Source organism: Anomaloglossus baeobatrachus, chromosome 2, assembly GCF_048569485.1.
Source record: "Anomaloglossus baeobatrachus isolate aAnoBae1 chromosome 2, aAnoBae1.hap1, whole genome shotgun sequence".
NCBI classification, from domain to species: Eukaryota; Metazoa; Chordata; class Amphibia; order Anura; family Aromobatidae; genus Anomaloglossus; species Anomaloglossus baeobatrachus.
In genome coordinates this window covers 457,971,047-457,994,237 of record NC_134354.1, presented here as the reverse complement: position 1 = coordinate 457,994,237, position 23,191 = coordinate 457,971,047, and the positions used below count along the sequence as shown (strand labels likewise).

The 23,191-nt window shown below is 47.6% G+C and overlaps 1 protein-coding gene across 1 annotated transcript in view; it reads left to right on the top strand.

Annotated features, from left to right (window-relative positions):
* Positions 1-10,340: 10,340 nt before the first annotated feature.
* Positions 10,341-23,191, top strand: part of TMEM132E (transmembrane protein 132E) — an 839,391-nt gene continuing 826,540 nt past the window's right edge. Inside the window, exons 1-2 of the mRNA XM_075336321.1 lie at positions 10,341-10,399; positions 10,882-11,934. Of these exons, the coding sequence (XP_075192436.1) occupies positions 11,823-11,934 (112 nt within the window). The 5' untranslated portion in view covers positions 10,341-10,399; positions 10,882-11,822. The remainder of the gene's footprint in view (positions 10,400-10,881; positions 11,935-23,191) is intronic.

Here is a 23,191-nt window from a genome sequence, read left to right as displayed (position 1 = left end):
AGCATGGGGAGGAATGATGCTCACAGCAAGGGGAACCTCACTGCAGGGGGAGGCTCACTGCAGGGGGAGGCTTACAGCAAGGGGGAGGCTCACAGCAAGGGGAGGCTCACAGCAATGGGAGGCTCACAGCAAGGGGAATCTCACTACAGGGCAAGGCTCGCAGCAAGGGGGAGGCTCATTGCAGGGGGAGGCAGGAGGCTCACAGCAGGGGGAGGCTCACAGCAAGGGGAGGCTCACAGTAGGGGGAAGCTCACAGCAGGGAAAGGAAGGCAAGCTGGGGGAGGCTCACTGCATGGGGGGCTCACAGCAGGGGGAGGCTCACAGCAGGGGGAGGCTCACAGCAGGGGGAGAATCACAGCAGGGGGAGAATCACTGCAAGGGGAAGCTCACTGCAGGGGGAGGCTCACAGCAAGGGGATGCTCACTGCAGGGGGAAGCTCACTGTGGGAGGAGGCTCACAGCAGTGGAGGCTCTCTGCAGGGTGCAACTCAGAGCAAGGGGAGGCTCACAGCAGGGAGAGGCTGGAGGCTCACAGCAGGGGGAGGCTCAAAGCAGGGGGAGGCTCACAGCAGGGGGAGGCTCACAGTAGGGGGAAGCTCACAGCAGGGAAAGGAAGGCAAGCTGGGGGAGGCTCACTGCATGGGGGGCTCACAGCAGGGGGAGGCTCACAGCAGGGGGAGGCTCACAGCAGGGGGAGGCTCACAGCAAGGGTATGCTCACTGCAGAGGGAAGCTCACTGTGGGAGGAGGCTCACAGCAGTGGAGGCTCTCTGCAGGGTGCAGCTCACAGCAAGGGGAGGCTCACAGCAAGGGGAGGCTCACTGCAGGGAGAGGCTCACAGCATGGGGAGGAATGATGCTCACAGCAAGGGGAACCTCACTGCAGGGGGAGGCTCACTGCAGGGGGAGGCTTACAGCAAGGGGGAGGCTCACAGCAAGGGGAGGCTCACAGCAAGGGGAGGCTCACAGCAATGGGAGGCTCACAGCAAGGGGAATCTCACTACAGGGCAAGGCTCGCAGCAAGGGGGAGGCTCATTGCAGGGGGAGGCAGGAGGCTCACAGCAGGGGGAGGCTCACAGCAGGGGGAGGCTCACAGTAGGGGGAAGCTCACAGCAGGGAAAGGAAGGCAAGCTGGGGGAGGCTCACTGCATGGGGGGCTCACAGCAGGTGGAGGCTCACAGCAGGGGGAGGCTCACAGCAGGGGGAGGCTCACAGCAGGGGGAGAATCACAGCAGGGGGAGGATCACTGCAAGGGGAAGCTCACTGCAGGGGGAGGCTCACAGCAAGGGGATGCTCACTGCAGGGGGAAGCTCACTGTGGAAGGAGGCTCACAGTAGTGGAGGCTCTCTGCAGGGTGCAACTCACAGCAAGGGGAGGCTCACAGCAAGGGGAGGCTCTCTGCAGGGAGAGGCTCACAGCATGGGGAGGAATGATGCTCATAGGAAGGGGAATCTCACTGCAGGGGGAGGCTCACTGCAGGGGGAGGATCACTGCAGGGGGAGGCTCACAGCAGTAGAGGCTGTCTGCAGGGTGCGGCTCACAGCAGAGGGAGGCTCACAGCAAGGGGATGCTCACAGAAAGGGGAGGCTCACTGCAGGGGGAGGCTCACAGCATGGGGAGGCAGGATGCTCACAGCAAGGGGAATCTCACTGCAGGGGGAGGCTCACTGTAGGGGGAAGCTCACTGCAGGGGGAGGCTCACAGAGGGTGGAGGCTCACAGCAGTGGAGGCTCTCTGCAGGGTGAAGCTCACAGCAGGGGGAGGCTCACAGCAAGGGGAGGCTCACAGCAAGGGGAGGCTCACAGCAAGGGGAGGCTGATTGCAGGTGGAGGCTCATAGCATGGGGAGGAAGGATGCTCACAGCAAGGTGAATCTCACTGCAGGGGGAGGCTCACAGCAGAGTAAGGCTCACTCACTGCAGGGGGAGGCTCACTGCAGGAGGAGGATCACAGCAAGGGGGAGGCTCACAGCAAGGTGGAGGCTCACTGCAGCGGGAGGCTCATAGTAGGGGGAGCTCACAGCAGGGAAAGGCAGGAGGCTCACAGCACGGGGAGACTCACATCAAAGGAAGGCTCACAGCAAGGGGTGGGTCACAGCAAAGGGAACCTCACTGCAGTGCGAGGCTCGTAGCAAGGGGAGGCTCAGTGCAGGTGGAGGCAGGAGGCTCACATCAGGGGGAGGCTCACATCAGGGGGAGGCTCACAGCAGTGGAGGCTCTCTGCAGGGTGCAGCTCACAGCAGGGGGAGGCTCACAGCAAGGGGATGCTCACAGAAAGAGGAGGCTCACTGCAGGGGGAGGCTCACAGCATGGGGAGGCAGGATGCTCACTGCAAGGGGAATCTTACTGCAGGGGGAGGCTCACTGCAGGGGGAGGCTCACTGCAGGGGGAGGCTCACTGCAGGGGGAGGCTCACAGAAGGGGGAGGCTCACTGCAGGGGGAAGCTCACTGTGGGAGGAGGCTCACAGCAGTGGAGGCTTTCTGCAGGGTGCAGCTCACAGCAGGGGGAGGCTCACAGCATGGGGAGGCAGGATGCTCACAGCAAGGGGAATCTCACTGCAGGGGGAGGCTCACTGCAGGGGGAGGCTCACAGCAAGGGGATGCTCACTGCAGGGGGAAGGTCACTGTGGGAGGAGGCTCACAGCAGTGGAGGCTCTCTGCAGGGTGCAGCTCACAGCAAGGGGAGGCTCACAGCAAGGGGAGGCTCACTGCAGGGAGAGGCTCACAGCATGGGGAGGAATGATGCTCACAGCAAGGGGAATCTCACTGCAGGGGGAGGCTCACTGCAGGGGGAGACTCACTGCAGGGGGAGGCTTACAGCAAGGGGGAGGCTCACAGCAAGGGGAGGCTCACAGCAAGGGGAGGCTCACAGCAATGGGAGGCTCACAGCAAGGGAAATCTCACTACAGGGCAAGGCTCGCAGCAAGGGGGGGCTCATTGCAGGGGGAGGCAGGAGGCTCACAGCAGGGGGAGGCTCAAAGCAGGGGGAGGCTCACAGCAGGGGGAGGCTCACAGTAGGGGGAAGCTCACAGCAGGGAAAGGAAGGCAAGCTGGGGGAGGCTCACTGCATGGGGGGCTCACAGCAGGTGGAGGCTCACAGCAGGGGGAGCCTCACAGCAGGGGGAGGCTCACAGCAAGGGTATGCTCACTGCAGGGGGAAGCTCACTGTGGGAGGAGGCTCACAGCAGTGGAGGCTCTCTGCAGGGTGCAGCTCACAGCAAGGGGAGGCTCACAGCAAGGGGAGGCTCACTGCAGGGAGAGGCTCACAGCATGGGGAGGAATGATGCTCACAGCAAGGGGAACCTCACTGCAGGGGGAGGCTCACTGCAGGGGGAGGCTTACAGCAAGGGGGAGGCTCACAGCAAGGGGAGGCTCACAGCAAGGGGAGGCTCACAGCAATGGGAGGCTCACAGCAAGGGGAATCTCACTACAGGGCAAGGCTCGCAGCAAGGGGGAGGCTCATTGCAGGGGGAGGCAGGAGGCTCACAGCAGGGGGAGGCTCACAGCAGGGGGAGGCTCACAGTAGGGGGAAGCTCACAGCAGGGAAAGGAAGGCAAGCTGGGGGAGGCTCACTGCATGGGGGGCTCACAGCAGGGGGAGGCTCACAGCAGGGGGAGGCTCACAGCAGGGGGAGAATCACAGCAGGGGGAGGATCACTGCAAGGGGAAGCTCACTGCAGGGGGAGGCTCACAGCAAGGGGATGCTCACTGCAGGGGGAAGCTCACTGTGGGAGGAGGCTCACAGTAGTGGAGGCTCTCTGCAGGGTGCAACTCACAGCAAGGGGAGGCTCACAGCAAGGGGAGGCTCTCTGCAGGGTGAGGCTCACAGCATGGGGAGGAATGATGCTCATAGCAAGGGGAATCTCACTGCAGGGGGAGGCTCACTGCAGGGGGAGCATCACTGCAGGGGGAGGCTCACAGCAGTAGAGGCTGTCTGCAGGGTGCGGCTCACAGCAGAGGGAGGCTCACAGAAGGGGGAGGCTCACTGCAGGGGGAAGCTCACTGTGGGAGGAGGCTCACAGCAGTGGAGGCTTTCTGCAGGGTGCAGCTCACAGCAGGGGGAGGCTCACAGCATGGGGAGGCAGGATGCTCACAGCAAGGGGAATCTCACTGCAGGGGGAGGCTCACTGCAGGGGGAGGCTCACAGCAAGGGGATGCTCACTGCAGGGGGAAGGTCACTGTGGGAGGAGGCTCACAGCAGTGGAGGCTCTCTGCAGGGTGCAGCTCACAGCAAGGGGAGGCTCACTGCAGGGAGAGGCTCACAGCATGGGGAGGAATGATGCTCACAGCAAGGGGAATCTCACTGCAGGGGGAGGCTCACTGCAGGGGGAGACTCACTGCAGGGGGAGGCTTACAGCAAGGGGGAGGCTCACAGCAAGGGGAGGCTCACAGCAAGGGGAGGCTCACAGCAATGGGAGGCTCACAGCAAGGGAAATCTCACTACAGGGCAAGGCTCGCAGCAAGGGGGGGCTCATTGCAGGGGGAGGCAGGAGGCTCACAGCAGGGGGAGGCTCAAAGCAGGGGGAGGCTCACAGCAGGGGGAGGCTCACAGTAGGGGGAAGCTCACAGCAGGGAAAGGAAGGCAAGCTGGGGGAGGCTCACTGCATGGGGGGCTCACAGCAGGTGGAGGCTCACAGCAGGGGGAGCCTCACAGCAGGGGGAGGCTCACAGCAAGGGTATGCTCACTGCAGGGGGAAGCTCACTGTGGGAGGAGGCTCACAGCAGTGGAGGCTCTCTGCAGGGTGCAGCTCACAGCAAGGGGAGGCTCACAGCAAGGGGAGGCTCACTGCAGGGAGAGGCTCACAGCATGGGGAGGAATGATGCTCACAGCAAGGGGAACCTCACTGCAGGGGGAGGCTCACTGCAGGGGGAGGCTTACAGCAAGGGGGAGGCTCACAGCAAGGGGAGGCTCACAGCAAGGGGAGGCTCACAGCAATGGGAGGCTCACAGCAATGGGAATCTCACTACAGGGCAAGGCTCACAGCAAGGGGGAGGCTCATTGCAGGGGGAGGCAGGAGGCTCACAGCAGGGGGAGGCTCACAGCAGGGGGAGGCTCACAGCAGGGGGAGGCTCACAGTAGGGGGAAGCTCACAGCAGGGAAAGGAAGGCAAGCTGGGGGAGGCTCACTGCATGGGGGGCTCACAGCAGGTGGAGGCTCACAGCAGGGGGAGGCTCACAGCAGGGGGAGAATCACAGCAGGGGGAGAATCACTGCAAGGGGAAGCTCACTGCAGGGGGAGGCTCACAGCAAGGGGATGCTCACTGCAGGGGGAAGCTCACTGTGGGAGGAGGCTCACAGCAGTGGAGGCTCTCTGCAGGGTGCAACTCAGAGCAAGGGGAGGCTCACAGCAAGGGGAGGCTCTCTGCAGGGAGAGGCTGACAGCATGGGGAGGAATGATGCTCATAGCAAGGGGAATCTCACTGCAGGGGGAGGCTCACTGCAGGGGAGGCTTACAGCAAGGGGGAGGCTCACAGCAATGGGAGGCTCACAGCAAGGGGAATCTCACTACAGGGCAAGGCTCGCAGCAAGGGGGAGGCTCATTGCAGGGGGAGGCAGGAGGCTCACAGCACGGGGAGGCTCACTGCAGGGGGAGGCTCACAGCAAGGGGATGCTCACTGCAGGGGGAAGCTCACTGTGGGAGGAGGCTCACAGCAGTGGAGGCTCTCTGCAGGGTGCAGCTCACAGCAAGGGGAGGCTCACAGCAAGGGGAGGCTCACTGCAGGGGGAGAGGCTCACAGCATGGGGAGGAATGATGCTCACAGCAAGGGGAATCTCACTGCAGGGGGAGGCTCACTGCAGGGGGAGGCTTACAGCAAGGGGGAGGCTCACAGCAAGGAGAGGCTCACAGCAAGGGGAGGCTCACAGCAATGGGAGGCTCACAGCAAGGGGAATCTCACTACAGGGCAAGGCTCGCAGCAAGGGGGAGGCTCATTGCAGGGGGAGGCTCACAGCAGGGGGAGGTTCACAGTAGGGGGAAGCTCACAGCAGGGAAAGGAAGGCAAGCTTGGGGAGGCTCACTGCATGGGGGGCTCACAGCAGGGGGAGGCTCACAGCAGGGGGAGGCTCACAGCAGGGGGAGAATCACAGCAGGGGGAGGATCACTGCAAGGGGAAGCTCACTGCAGGGGGAGGCTCACAGCAAGGGGAGACTCACAGCAAGGGGGAGGTTTACAGCAAGAGTAGGTTCACAGTAAGGGGAGGCTCACTGCAAAGGGAGGCTCATAGCAGGGGGAGACTTACTGCAGGGGGAGGCTCACAGCAAGGGGGAGGCTCACAGCAAGAGGGAGGCTGCAGCAAGTGGGAGGCTCACTGCAAGGTGAGGCTCATAGCAAGGGGAGGCTTACAGCAGGGGGAGGCAGGAGGCTCACAGCAGGGGGAGGCTCACAGCAGGGGAGGCTCACAATAGGGGGAAGTTCACTGCAGGGGGAGGCAGAAGCGCTTACCTGGTGCCTGCACGTCCACTGCTTCCGTGCGGCCCCAGTGATGACGGATGTCGGTGCGGTGCTGAGGTGCTCCTCTGGCTCAGTCCTGGCACCACACCGTTTAAATGTATGTGCGCCTAAAGACGTGCGTACATTTGAATATGAGAGGCGCAGTCTGCAGTTCCTGCGCACACCTCATGTTGTGCAGGCCTGAGGACTCCCACACTGCAAGGACCTGTGGTGAGTCACATGACTGTGATGTCACCACAGGTCCTGCTACAACCACGGAAACTGCAGAGATTGCACAGATTATTCTTGTGCGATCACTACAGTTTATAATGAAAAGGCTGAGGGCCCATCAAAGCATGGGGGCCCAGTCTGCCCGCTAAACACCCCTGCCCAGCCCGTGGTAACAAGCCTGTGGTACCTCGCACCATATAAAGCATGGGTGCCCAAGGGAGAGGCTCACTGCAGGGGGAGGCTCACAGCAAGCGGAATCTCACTGCAGGGGAGGCTCACTGCAGGGGGAGACTCACAGCAGGGGGAGGCTCACTTCTGTCCGGAGAAGGCTCACAGCAAGGGGGAAGCACACAGCAATTGGGAGACTCACTGTAGGGGGAGACTCACAGTAGGGGGAAGCTCACAGCAGGGAAAGGCAGGAGGCTCAGAGCAAGGGGAGGCTCGCAGCAAGGGAAGGCTCACAGGAAGGGGAGGCTCACAGCAAGGGAAATCTCACTGCAAGGGGGAAGCACACTACAGATTAAGGCAGGACGCTCACTGCAGGGGGGAGGCAGGAGGCTCACTGCAGGGGGAGGCTCACAGCAGGGGGAGGCTTACAGCAGGGGGACGTTTACAGCAGGGGGAGGCTCACAGCAGGGGGAGGCAGGAGGCTCACAGCAAGGGGAGGCTCACAGCAAGGGGAGGCTCACAGGAAGGGTAGGCTCACAGCAAGGGGAGGCTCACAGCAAGGGGAGGCTCACAGCAAGGGGAGGCTCACTGCAGGGGAAGGCTCACTGCAGAGGGTGGCAAGAGTTGGATTATCATCAGAACTTCATGATCATTATTTTTTTTATTTAATAAATTGGTGGGTGAATGAGGGCATGTGGAGGAGTCTTGATTGAAATAAAGTATTTTTTCCGTCATGTCTTTTTTATCCATTTACTTTGCAGGTTAGTAAGGGGGTATCTGATAGACCCCTATACATAACTAACATCTAGGCTTGATATCAGCTGTCAATTCACAGCTGAAAATCAACGCCATCTACTATTACCTCAATTGCCACTGCACCAGGACAATCGGGAGGGGCCAGGTAAAGCTCCAGAACATTAGCCTCTAATGGACATGCCATTTCTGGATAGTTGCAGGCTGCTTTTTTAGGCTGGAAAGGGCCAAGTAACCATGACCCTTCCTAACCTGATAATACCAGCCCCCAGTGGTCTGCTTTATCTTGGCTGGTAGTCAAAAATAAAGTGAAGCCAAATCCATTTTTTTAATTAGTTATTTAAATAGTGTTAAAAAACGGCTTGGAGTCCTCTCTAATTTTTGATAACCAGCCAAGGTACAGCAGACTGCTTGGGGTTGAAGCCTACAGCTGTCTGTTTTACCTTTTGCTTTCTTCTAAACAATAGTGTAGTAACTCACATCATTTTTTTAATTACTCATGTATTTCTTTCAAGGTGGTGTGCCAGCCAATCACTGCCATGCCAATACTTGAAATGCCCACAGCCTAAAAGCTTGGTGATTGGTTGCTCTACCTTTCAACAAGCTTTATTCAAGTGACAAACCTGAACAGGAACTGGACGTACAGTTAAAAGTTTGTATTAGGGTCCAAGACCTGGACACCCGGTGTTTGGTACAAACCCTGAACTTTACAGATCAGGTTCGTCCATCCCTACATGCAGTGTCTAAAGTCAGTTGGAGACAGTAATGTATTAAAATAAGAATAAACTAGTGGGACATAGACATAATAATAACACTTTACAAAGAATTAGTGTACCTTATCTGGAGTATGCAGTTTTGATCTAGACAATAGTTCATAGAAAGGATTCCCTGGAGTTAAACAAGGTTCAAAGAAGAGTTACAAAACTAATAAGGGTCATGGAGGATTTTGTTTAAGAGGAAAGATTAAAAGAATTACATTTATTTAGATTTGAGAAGAGATATCTAAGGAGGGACATGATTAACTTGTGCGTAAACTGCTGATACAAAAAAGTTGAAAGTTCTTTCATGTAAAACGCACTCAAAGACAAGAGGACATTTCTTCCTTCTGGAGAAAGAAAAAGTTCAGTCTCTAGAGGAGAGAGACTTTCTTTACCATAGGTAATAGACTTCTTCAGTTCAACTTCCTTTATAACTATATAACCTTGTCATTTATATAGCTTGTTACTTACCTATGCCTTGGATTTGAACAGAGTTGAAATATCTTCACAAGTCTTGTACATCCCCATTCTGGAAAAAAGTAAAACTCCAAGGACTTCAATAAATGTGAGAGTTTTTTGTGGTTTATGTAATTTAATGTCCATTTGGGCTCATATATGTTTGAGAGACAACCTGAAGTGTAAGGACAAATCTACCATTCGCTATTATTATTTATCATTTAAATGCAATTACTAGACAGGGAGGAAACCATATTGCGAATCTTAAAAAATGACAATCCTTCTTAATGGGCTTCAATCATGAATTTTACGTTTTGAGGAACATTATGATAACTAAGGCCCTGTGCACACACAGCATTTTCTTGCCACAGTTTTTACTGCAGAAAAGGTGCGGTTTTTGTTCATAATGTTCATGCAGTCCTTCCCCAGCAAATTTTATGGGAAATCCAAAATGCTGTGCACACACTGCATTTTTTTCCCCTTCAGGTTTTGCTGCAGAATTTCTGCAGCAAAAAGAAGTAGCATGTCACTTCTTTTCCGCAGGTACCTGCGGTTTTGCCATTGATAAACCGAAAAGACAAAATCACAGAAAATCCACACCAAAACCGCGGTAAAACCGCATGTGGATTTTGGATGCGTTTTTGCCGCGGGTAAGGAATTCTGCCAGAGGGTGCAGATTTTGCTTAAGAAACACATTTTCCCAGTGTGCACAGATCTATATCTTTGTCCGGAGTCATTTGAACAATTATTGATAATATTTATATATTCACAAATATGGTCCCAATATTTCCTGACTTCACTTCGTTTCCCCAAAGTTTCACCTATATGTCCACGATACATTTTATTTCTAGGTCCCTAGAGTCTAGTAAAAAAATGTATATAAACTGTATGTTTTTTTTTCCAATGGAGTCCTCTGACTGATGGATGTCATCATCACTAAATGCTTACATACTGGCGTATCCGTTTATTAGAGAGAAAAGACGCACAATCTATCCAGATGATTTTTTTTCTTTTTTTACCATGGGATTTTAAGATGACATTTGCCACAGTTCCGTCAATCCGGCAGTGTTCACTTTGCATTATCACAATAATTGATTTAGTTATTTTCCTAAAGAACAGAGATATTTGTCATGATTCCTTTGTAATTTCTTAAAAATAAATGCAGTAAGTATGATCTTTGCAAAATCACAGCGATATGCTATCAGCAATATATGTTGGGAGTTGTAGTTTTGCAATGCTTGGAGTGCTGTAGGTTATTGATCCCTTCAGCATACAGATGCTATTAGACATGGCAATTTCTCTGTATGAGAATAAAATATAAAAACACACAAAGTTAGAAATCAGCGTTAAACAATCTTCCAATAGAATATTTTCATTTCAACAATAATACTGATACATGAAGAATAAAACAAGGCTCATTTCTGTTACGTCTTTGCATGCCCAGTACACAGAAGCTTCTACTCCAGTATATTTAGCAGTGCACAGATAAGCTGCTATATACGGTAGCTGAGCCAGCCTATCAGCAAAGCTCTCGGAGTATATAAGCAAGCTGTAGGTTCAGTCAGTCAGCAGCACATCACACTCAGCTCATCACGCTGTCTGCAACTTTGGTAAGGAATATCCTATTCTTACGGTGTATTCTTCTATGAATACAAAGGGTGACGCGTGTTATTGATGACCTACATGATGACTCCAGTACTATATCGTAGCCCTATTTTCCACCAATTACTCATTTATCCTCTATACTTTTACCTAGAATGGATTTAACCATGTGTTCAAATGAGTGCATACCCATCACACACATTGTCTTCATTAATGATTTGCATTTAACCCTTGTTGTTCTGCCTTTTCTGCAATAACAGTTATTATTATTATTAAGACTTGCTTTACCTTGAGCTGTAATACTGTATCATAAAGTACATTGATAACACGTTCTCCATATATTTATCATATGGGACTAGAATCCTCATGTTTTTATTATTATTATTATTATTATTATTATTTATTTATTTATTTTGTGTCATTCTCTTTTTAACTACTTGATGTATTATATATTCATTGTAACAAACTATCATTTTCTCTTCTTCCTAAGGCCATTACCAAGGATTGGGATTGGACTGAAGTCTTGGATGTTGCAATTATACATTGTTTCAGCAGCTTTTAAAATAATCAAATCAGTAACAGCGTATATGGAGTGCTGTGATTTCCTTAAATAATCTACATGTGACTCCAATCCTATGTCACTCGGCTCATGACATCAGCAGGTGTGAAGTAGGATGACACCCAAAGCCTGAGGGATATTACTGGAGTCAGTGGCCGCAGGTTATTACCGGATCACTCACAAAAACGTGGCCACTTCTGGACCAGAAAGCGGAAATCTATTATGTGGATGATGGGAGTCTTGCCTGGATGTGGTCACTGGGATTATAGTTCTTTCTTTTGATCATTACTTTTTTCTTGGCCACCAGTGGAAATAAAGTTTGTTGGATCCATCTTTGAAAGTTCCAGATCGAGTCTTTTAAAGGAATACATTCATTCTTCTTGTATAAATTTCATAACCCTTCATTACCCACAGTCAAATCTTTCATAAACTATTTTATCAGTGGCTTAATGTGGTTTCGGGAAGGTGACTTCTTTCTGGTTACTCTGGATGATATACCTAACTGACTAACCTCACTAGCGCCTCCTTGTGTATTTGTGCAGGAATAACCAGGCACACCTTTGTCCTGCCCCTGAGGAGCATGTAGGGGAGGTGGTGTGAGTGCATAAAGTGCGCTATGCAAAGCTCAAGGTTATTGATAAGGTAGGATCCTTCTTGTTTTTATGAAAGAAAAGGCCACGACGTATGCTGTGCACTAAATTGCAGTCAATGCCATGTAAAGCTGGTGGCTGCTGATGTCTCTTAATGAACAATGAGCGGATAAAATTATCAAATATAAAAAGAAGCAAGCAGCTAGTTACAACAAGAGAGCTTGCCAGTGGAGCTGGACACTGCTTTTGTGGCTCCCTAGACCAAGGTGCCAGATCCTCACTATGACTGCCAGGAGAAGATGCCCAGGGCTGTTGTGGAGCTTCACTCACTACCAGAGCCACTATAACAACTGTTTCATCTACTGCTGCCTTCTGATTCTCATCACTGCCAAGGGTGAGTGACATCTAGCAGTAACAGTATTCACAAGCATATGCATGGCATGGAACTGTAACCAAAGGGTAGGGAAAGCAGTTGTTTCTAAATGATGGAATATTATAGACATCTTCAATGTCAATGCAGGAAGTTCTTCAGTTATTACTGCACATGTTGCCTGTGCTTGCCTTGCTCCCCTGGATATATACAAGTGTAATGATCATATGGTAAAATGTATTACATGGTACATTGCAAATATGAACCATGTTTTGTGAGCATCCCCTGGCAGTGAGTATCTGCTGTCACCCTGATCTGTCTTGTTGCTGCTTTTTTCTATGTTTTATAGAAGCTGATGGTCTTCAGTGTTGTGTGCTAGTACATAATCTGCTAAAACAAAACATAAGCAACTACCACATGTTCTCTTAATCTTGTGATTCTGGTAAAGGAGGGTGGGGGGTTACATATTACGGCAAAGGAACTGAAGTGGGTTATGAGATGCCACCTACATGCCATTGCTCTTGTATTTGCTTTGCCCGATAAACTCTTGCATTAAAGATTACCTAAAGCATTGCACCATCATGGGGCATCATGTGAAAGATGTAAATGCTCAGTACAAATTCAATAGCTGGGTTTCGATGTAGAGATTGGTGCACTATTGAGCTTTGTCTGTTGCCATCCCCACTGCCTGCTAATGTTGTTTAAGGGAGCGGGGCATGTGTAGCATTGCATACTAATGGAATAGTAAAGAGTTAATGTGATTACAAGGTCCATTTGTTGCATGATTGAAATGCAAAATGCCATACAGCTGGAAGGGTAGGTCAAACACTTGGAGGGATACAAAATATAAAATGTATCCATTTTTATAGATAAAGAACCATTTGTAGTTAAGTCCCTAAAGCAATTATAACGTTGTTCAAAATTTGGCTAGAGAAAGGCAAGTGGGCATGGCATTGTCTGCAAGCAATAACTAGCCCTATGGAAGACTATGGGTAGGATGATCTAAGTGCCAGGATCTGACCAAATACACTCTCAATATTGCTTGTACGCCATACATCTTGTATATTTCTAGCCTTGTTTATTATTACATGTGGATGAATGTCATTCTGTTGCAAGGAGATGTTTCCAGTGTCTAGACAGACCAAGAACTGATTTATGTATGTATATCATCTTGCTGCGTAGAAAATGTCATTGATTTGTGAAAATGGTAATGTTAGTCCTTGCTCGACACAAAAATCAGAGACTTGCATGTTGAGGGGGAATTGACTCCCTAGGGAAAGGCGTCTCTACTGTATGTAATGAGAGGCATTGACATGATCACTTGTCATTTTTGCTGATAAAACAAAAAGTGCAATGAAAGGCCAACAAGTCGACAAGATTTGGGCTTTGGGTTTTAGAATAAGTCTGCTTTTACCATTGCTGGGGAGAGCAGCTGCATTCCCACAGTTTGCTTCAATTGTTCATGTGTTATGCAGGGATCAGCATCCCAGTGCTGTATTCCCATCAATACTGCATTTCTTTACACACTCTTCATTCCATGTTGAATCAATGGTTGTACATGGAGAAAATATTTGTTTAGTATCCTCCATATTACAAGACCATTACTGGCAGATTTAATATTGAAAGGTATTAGTGTTGTGTAGTATTACATCTCCATCCGAGTGATACTTGACTTGTCATTGACGGTTGTATATGATCTCCGTTGTCTATAAGTGACATATGTCACACTGTGGAACATGACTAATTGTCCGACGGTAGTTTCAAACTATTTTATTGGGTTTGTACAAGCAACAGAATTACTATATGGTCCTAAATACTTTAAATTTATTGAATATATCCAGTATATTGTATGAAGTAACCAATCATTGACTTTATACAAAAGAGCAAATCTAGCATGATGACTGAAACACCATTGACGTCATACACGTGAGTGCAAAATATTGCTGGTGTCTATGTATATGCTACTGATAACACAAAGCTGGGCGGGTCATTTACCTGCTCCTTATAGGACACTGAGATGAACAAACCTAGTAGTAGACCTGCATTGGAGCGTTCCTGGATATACATGTGGTCAGCTTATAGACAATTAACGCTAGAATTTCCATTATTACTGTATGTTGAAGGAGATAACGGTCATCTAACACTATCCTAACTGTGTTCTTTGTTAACGCTTGTTGGTGAAATGTAAGGAAAGAGTTCTGAACTCGTTAGACCCCATTCACTGAAGATCAGCCTTTCCTCCTCTGCAATAATATCCTTTGTCAATAGGGAGCATGCAGGAACTATTTCCCTGCTCAGGTCTTATGCTTACATACAAAATATTACATTGTATGTTTCTATGTATATTTTCTTGTCTGTCTATCTATCTATCTATCTATAAGCAATAACAATAAAATTAGAGTTGGCACATATGTAAATAGTTTCCCTAGCTACTTGGTCATAAAAAGTAGAAACATAAAACAGCAGATATTAGCATAGACAATGAGGGGAGCAGAGGTCGAGCATGTGTACCTCTGATCTGTCCAAGACAGGGATCTGTAGAGCCTGGGATCTGTTGTGAAAATCCAGTGGCAAGTTAGGCTATGTGCGCACGCTGAGTATTTGGTGCAGAAATGTTCTGCGCCAAATCTGCATCTTGTTGCAGAAAAATGCACAAAAAACGAGAAGGGCAAAAATGCACAAAGAATTGACATGCTGCAGATTATTTTCTGCACGAAATTTGCGATAAAAAATAAGCAACACGCACACAGCACTTCAGAATTCTCATTGACTTGCTGGCAGAAGGATAGGCATGCAGATTTGTCACAAAACCACCTAAAAACACATAACACCATGTGCACACAGTGCATTTTTTTAAGGTTGCTTTACACACTGCGACATCGCTAGCGATAGCACCCGCCCACGTCGCTCATGCAACATGTGGTGATCGCTGCTGTAGCGAACATTGTCGCTACGGCAGCGTCACACGCACATACCTGCTTAGCGACGTCGCTGGAGACACCGAACAAGCTCTCCTTTGAGGGGGAGGTGCGTTCGGCGTCACAGCGACGTCACACGGCAGCCGTCCAATAGCAGAGGAAGGGCGGAGATGAGCGGCCGGAATATGCCGCCCACCTCCTTCCTTCCTCATTGCCGGTGGACGCAGGTAAGGAGATGTTCGTCGTTCCTGCGGTGTCACACACAGCGATGTGTGATGCCGCAGGAATGAGGAACAACCAGCGGCATGCAACAGCACAAGATTTGGAAAAGGAGTCAACGATCACCGATTTTTGCCGTTTCTTCGATCGTTGAATGTCGCTTCTAGCTGTCACATGCTATGATGTCGCTAACTGTGCCGGATGTGCGTCACAACCACCGTGACCCCGACGATATATCTTTAGCGATGTCGCAGCGTGTAAAGCACCCTTTACTTTCTGTTCAACAGATAGGGGACAACTTAACATGTTGGAAATAACTTTTTAAGTAGCTTTGAAAAGTCTAAAATAGTTTACTGTCTATGGTGGCAATATAGGTCACAACTGAGTCAAGATTTTACAACCTAGTAATTATGGTTGACACGTTTCTTCAACATAATAAGAACTCATGCACACAAGAGAGCCATACGCTGGAGTATAGTTCCATATAACTGAGCAGTATAAATGTGTTATATATTGTGTTTCCATATGGCACTCTATTATAGTCATGTGCCTCTTTATTAAAATTAGAGTCATGCAGAGGTAAAATTTGGCCCTATAAAAGTCTGACTCCCATATTGCTCACTACAGCTAAATATTTAGATGAAACATTAATATATGTGACAGCTGTGCTGACCTGCTTCGTCCACTAGACAGCACCACGCTGTTGTTACAAGTGATGCCTAGTAGCATCAATCCTATTTTATTCCTAAGATTTGTGATTCTGTCCAGTCTGGAAGCTACAGGGTTAACCTGTTGTCTTGATTTCTGTCTGCTGTAAGCACTGGGTGGGACTGTTGAATTTAAACCGCAAAAAGCCAGCTTCCACTGCCAGTCAATAGAGATTCTATCCTGGTTTTGGTCTCTGTCTTGTGTTTTGACATGTTAATTACCGTTCATTGACCTCAGCTTGACATTTGACTACCCAATTGTTTGTTTGTTCTGACATGCTCTCCTGGAACTGACTTGGCTTCCTGACTATCCTTCTTGCCAGCCTGGGCCACTGAACAGCAGCTGACTCTGTGACTCTTAAGCTGGGTTCACACATAGCGACAGCGACAACGATGTCGCTGTTACGTCACCATTTTCTGTGACGTAAGAGCGACCTTGTAAGTCGCTGTTATGATCGCTGCTTAGCTGTCAAACACAGCAGACGCAGCAGCTATCATAATGACACGCGTCGCTATGCTATCAGAGATCAGGGAGCCGCGCACACTGCTTAGCGCTGGCTCCCTGCACTCCTAGCTACAGTACACATCGGGTTAATTACCCGATGTGTACTGCAGCTACATGTGCAGAGAGCAGGGAGCCAGCACTGGCAGCGTGAGAGCGGCAGATGATGGTAACGAAGGTAAATATCGGGTAACCAGGGAAAGGTCTTCCCTTGGTTACCCAATGTTTACCCTGGTTACAGCTTACCGCAGGCTGCCAGACGCCTGCTCCCTGCATTTCGTCGCTCTCTCGCTGTCACACACAGCGATGTGTGCGTCACAGCGGGTGAGCAACAACCAAAAAATGAAGCTGGACATTCAGCAACGACCGGCGACCTCACAGCAGGGGCCAGCTCGTTGCTGGATGTCACGCACAGCGACAGGACGTCGCTGCAACGTCACAGAAAATGGTGACGTAGCAGCGACGTCGTTGTCGCTGTGTGTGACACAACCCTTACCCAGGGACCTCTGTTTAAGATTAGATATCTGTACAGGGGATAAAGGGTGAAGGCCAGGGAAATCACTTGGTTTTGGGAAATGGAGTGGCTTGTGCCAAGTGGGGTCTTAGTAGTCACCTGGCAGCTCAATTATGGCTACTAACAGTGCGTGCTTGACAAAATGGCCATGTTCAGGAGATTTAGATTTATATGCATGTATAGTTTTATTTCATGATCTTACCCAATAATGAACTTTAATGTTTGTCCTGCCAAAAAACATACGGGTAGCAGGAAGGTGTAGAACATAATAAATTTGGTCTACTCTGTAAGAAGCCCTTTACAGGGTAATAATTGAATAGATAGTTGTGTCAAAAAATGGAAGAGGCCTTTTTAGTGTACATATGTATATGTGTACACACAGATACATGTGTACACTGTACACACTTACACATTTACACACTTTTTGCAACAGGTGCACACAAATATACTTATACACACATAGCTGAGAATGACTATTTATTCGACGACCATGATAAACAACTGCAGCGGTACACCAATAAAGCCCCATAGTATAAGGCGATATAGGTAGCTTAAGGGGGAAGAGGTAGAATGATGTGATAGCTGATGTGAACATCGATCAGTCATCTGTCATAAGTAAAAGAGCTTCTGGATTCAATGATTGCTCGGAGGCTCTTCTGAGCAGCTATCAGAGGTAGTGAATAGAAAGGAAGCAGAATTATCTGAGAAAAAGAGATATATTTAGTATTACTTACATACACAGTACTCTCAATCGACCTGAATGCTTTAAAAGCCCAAACCCTGAGATCAGAATGAACAATACGTGTATAAGAATCCAATACTTTGCAACAATTAATGTAAAATAGAGGTCTCATCGCTCTGAAGTCAGCTTCTGTTTGTTAAGCACATGCCAGTGTTTTTCACGCATGCGCAAAATTTTAAAATAATCTTGTGTGGTGCTTTCTGTGGGATGCTACTGACACATCCGGTTTCTACAAGCTGCTCGTATAACTACAGACTGTTGGCAACCCGTTAAGGTATGAAAAACCCACATCAGGGCAGCAGAGGCTCTACAATCATGGGTGAAAGTGTTGGTGCCCTTGAAATTGTTCCAGAAAAGGAATTATTAAAATTATTGCAATTACATGTTTTGTTATAGACATGTTTATTTCCTTTATGTGTATTGGAACAACACAAAAATAAATAAAAAAAAAAAATGGCCAGTCAAAATTGTTGGTACCCTCAACCTAACATTTGGTTATACACCCTTTGGAATAAATAACTGCAATCAATCGATTTCTATAACCATTAACAAGCTTCTTACAGCTCTCAGCTGGAATTTCTGGCCATTCTTCTGTTGCAAACTGCTCCAGATCTCTCAAATTTAAAGATGCCTTTTCCTAACAACAATTTAAAGATTTAGATTTGAGTTAGCTTTGTATCCATTCATTTCTGGGTGCTCCTTGAACTATGTTTGGGGTCATTGTCCTGGTGGAAAACCCATGACCTAGGATGCAAACTCAGTTTAATGACACTAGGCACTACATTGCATTTCAAAATCCTTTGGTAATTCAGATTTCATGATGCCTTGCAAACTGTCACGGCATCCCATGCCAGAGGCAGCAAAACAACCCCAAAACATCTTTGAGCCTCCATCATATTTGACTGTAGGTACTGTGTTCTTTTCTTTGTAGGCCTCATTCCACTTTTGGTAAACAGTACAGTGATGTGCTTTACAATAAAGCTATATCTTGGTCTCATCTGTCCACAAGACTCTTTCCTAAAAGGATTTTGGCTGACACTGATACACCATGAGCCTTTATTTATTTAGAACTTAATTGGGGCTGCTTATACACCATCCAGATATTTTGGGTTATAACCTTTCATCAATGTTTCTGTGTCTTCCATATCCAGGAAGATTAGCCAAAGTGCCATTTATTATAAACGTTTTGATTTATATTGTGCAGCATGGACAAACCAACATCAAGATTTCAGGAGATGAACTTCTAACCTTTAGGCCCCCTTCACACATCAGTGAAAAACACTGACGTTCTTCACTGACATGTAAAACACGCACATGTCCCTCCGTGTTCCGTGATTCACGGCACACGTGGGTTGTCCTTGTGCAATCCGTGATCCGTGATTGCAAATGGACATTACTCACCTGCCTTCGCTCCTGCTGTCCATGGTGCTGAACTCCTTGGCTCTGCAGCGTCTAACCACCGCTCTGTGCAGCTACTTCCGGGTCGGCTGTTCCTGCATTCATGAATATTCATGAGCCGGGCAGGAGCTGCAGAGAGCGGAGGCTGCACAGCGAATCGCTGGAAAGGTAAGTTGAAAATGTTTATTTTATATGTCAGTGTTTTTCTGGTACGTGTTTCACGGATTACACACAGATCACACCATAGTGTGGTCCGTGGGTCATTAGTGATTCCAGAAAAAAAACTGATTTGTCTCCGTCCAGAATCACGGACACGTGTGTATGCTGCACGGAGACACGTTCAGTGAAAAATCACTGATGTGTGAGCAGACGCATTGATTATAATGGGTCTGCGTATGTCAGTGATTCTGGTACGTATAAAAAAAAAGCACATAAGTACCAGAATCACTGACTTGTGAAGGGGGCCTTAGATTGTTGATATTTTTCAACAGTTTTGGTTCTCAAGTCCTTAGGTCCTTTCTCCTCTTTCTGTTCTCCATGCATAGTGTTGCACACAGACACACAATGGAAAGATTGAGTCAACTTCTCCCCTTTTTATCGGATTTCAGGTGTGGTTTTCATATTGCCCACACCTGTTACTTGCCACAACTGAATTTGAATGAATATCACATGATTGAAATAAAGTTGTTTATCCACAATTTTGGAAAATGGGACAACAATTTTGTCCAGACCATTTTGGGAGTTTTGTGTGAAAGTATGTCCAATTTACCTTACTTTTTTTGTGGTGTTCCATTAAACAAAAAGCAAATAACGTGTGTATAGCAAAACTAGTGTAACAACAATAATTTTCAGGGAGAAATTTTTCTTTAGCTGAAACAATTTCAAGGGTAACAACATTTTTGGCCATGACAGTATGTAAGATGAAAGGTTAAATGCATTTGTAAATGTTATAAAACTCCAAGATAACATTTTTTTTCTTTCTTTTATAATTTAATTTATAGTAGATGACTTTACTGTTGTAGAAGCTGTTGTTTCTTGCCACCATTTATTAATGCAAATGTGAGACACCCTAACCCCTCTTCTAAATGTCTGTAGCACCTGTATTTTTGTTTCAAGAGGTGTCAATCATGGTTTTAAGTATCATACATAGAAAAACCTCTAAAAGGAAGACTAATATTCAGACAGTGGGTGGCACCATGGTAAAAGGTCTATAGAAGCAATTTGTGACTGCTTCTGCATGGGACGAAAAGCACCTATATTTCATCACCTACCTCTGTGTAATTGTCAGGTTATTATAACATCAAAATAAAGTGTTTTATACTAATAATTATTAGGGATGATCGAAAACTGCAAATATTCGGCTACGCCCATATTCGCCGAATAGCTTGCCACTATTCGACGATATGTGAATATTCAATGCGAAATGTAAGTCTATGGGAAACCTGAATAGTTGCCGAATAGCAACTATTCGGACTTCCCATAGACTTCCATTGCGCATCAAATATGCACATAGTGGCAAACTATTCGTCAGATATTCGCGAAGCCGAATATTGCAGAATATTTGTGATATTCGATCCTCCCTAATAATTATTACAGACTTGATATTGAAAATATGAACCACATTGCCCGATCGAGGTTGAGTTTTCATACCTTTAGTAATAGCCCCATATACATCTATGCTTACATTCCTGGTCAGGAGACCAGCAATCGGTCTAGGAATTACAGTCCACATGTGCACTGTGAAAAATGGACGTTGAAATTTAGCCGTGTAATTAACTAACATTTTATTGTGTTTCTTTTTTTTTCTTCATCATACACCCCCCCTATAAGTTCCTAGTATTGTGTAGTCTTTCATTAAAATGAGAGAATATTTACAAGACTTGGCACAGCATTGACGTCGCATAACCAGTTGGAGAGCAATATTTTCATCAGTGGTTCATTTCTGTTCCCATTTATCATATTATTTCATTAGAATGCGCAGTTATTCATTTGCTGATAAATGCGTGCACTGCATTAAGGGACATCATTCATTCACTGAATAATATTATATCCCTTACCGTACATATCTAATGTTGTTTTTAGTTACACACTCATTGTTGAGATTTGTTAAAGGGACCTCATGTTAACAAAGTGTAATAATTTTACTAGCAAACATTACACAAGTATCTAAAACCCATATGGGCCATTCATGCAAAGGCTGCCTACTAACATAAACTTAGCCTAGGCAATGAAGACGTGCCAATCCCATCACAGTGGTTCTCATAGGGTGATACTGTAGATCTGACTCCTCATACGAGCAATTAGACTTTTTCAATTTGGTGGTAATTTGCCATTTTTTAAGCAAATAGATATCCATCTGCCTAACCACACTCCCATTAATAGACCCTTTATCGAAGTGTCTAGTGTGGTCCAAAAGACAACTAAATTCTTAAATATATTTGGTGCATGGCATGTCTGGTAGTATACTGTGTATAATTTTCACTAGGAAACATGCCCCATTATTGTGTATAAATTCTTTATATGTATATTCGGCTAATCTTCTACTCAACTGAGTAATTAAAAAAACGTATTTTGTTGTGTTTAATAATGGAAATTAACAACTACAGGATAATATGCGGGATATAGATTAGGAAACATACAAGGTGTACAATGAAAAAAAAGAACCGCGTTTAATTCTGTGGTTTGTACAGGATAACAAAAGAATATGTTAGCCAATGCAGGAGATGCTGATCATCCAAATCAGTCATGAAATGTGCAAATGGGTACTGACATTCAGTAGGAAACTGATACCCCATACTTTTTTTTACTAAGTAAGGTTTTGGGTAAGGTATGTAGTCCTTTAGTCATCCTCCCGCTGGAAAAATATTGTCTCGGCTTCTTTGGGCTTTTCATAATTCTCTCCATCCACTATCACAGGTTCTTTAAAGAAACCCTCCCAGGAAGATTTTTTTTTTTTTTTTTTTACTAAATTTGTGTATGTAATCTAGCATGTATGTGTTAATATGTTCACCAACTGCCACCTTCTCCGGTGATCAGCGCCATTCCGTTTGTCTTCTCAGTGACGTTACTGTTGTTCACGCTATCTAGCTCATTCTATGTGAGCTTGAAATCTCTTTAACAAAATTAGTCTATGAAGCCTCATTCTCACACGTCATAGACTTAATGGTACTTTACACGCTGCGATAACGGTACCGATATCGCTTGTTAGCGTACCCGCTCCCGTCGTTTGTGCGTCACAGGCAAATCACTGCCCGTGGAGCACAACATCGCTTACACCCGTTACACAGACTTACCTTTCCTGTGACTTCGCTCTGGCCGGCGATCTGCCTCCTTTCTAAGGGGGCGGTTCGTGCGGCGTCACAGCGACGTCACATGGCAGCCGTCCAATAGCAGAGGACGGGCGGAGATGAGCGGCCGGAACATGCGGCCCACCTTTTTCCTTCCTCATTGCCGGTGGACGCAGGTAAGGAGATGTTCGTCGATCCTGCGGTGTCACACATAGCGATGTGTGCTACCGCAGGAACGACGAACAACATTGTACCTGCAGCAGCAACGATATTTGGGAAAGGAGTGACGTGTCAACAAGCAATGATTTTTCACGTTTGTGCGCTCGTTGATCATCGCTCCTAGGTGTCACACGCTGTGATGTCGCTAACGGCACCGGATGTGCGTCACAAATGATGTGACCCCGACGATATATCGTTAGAGATGTTGCAGCGTGTAAAGCACCCTTTACTGTCACGCTGTACAAAGGCTAGTAAGACGCAATACAGCGTAATCCCCGCTAGGTGGCAGCAGAGTAGTGAAGGAGAGACAAAGAAACACTGTAACGGAAAGGCAGCTGAAGTATAGCAGAGTAATTTCAGCAATGTTAACAGGCGAATCACCAGGGGGCAAAACAGTAGTCACAGTCAGAGTCTAGCCAGGAAAGTCGAGTCACTGCAAAGGGAGGATCAATATCAAAGTCAGAAAACAGAACCGAGTCAAAGTCAGGAGATCAGGTATGCAGAGGGAAACACAAACAACAGACAGGAGAGGGAAATCAGGGACCAGAACAGGCAGACAAACGGGGGGAGGGTACAAGTCAGGACACAGTAGTAGGGAGGCAGGACAGATCAGGAACACTCACCAGAGCCAGTACACATGCTGCAAGACAGAAATATCACTGGCACTGAGCCATAGGTAGAGAGGCAATATATAGCGTCCTGGGATCCAGGACGAGGCAAGGAAAGTTAACCCCTTACTTGACAAGGCCAGAGCTGGGTGTAACCAGCAGCAGGG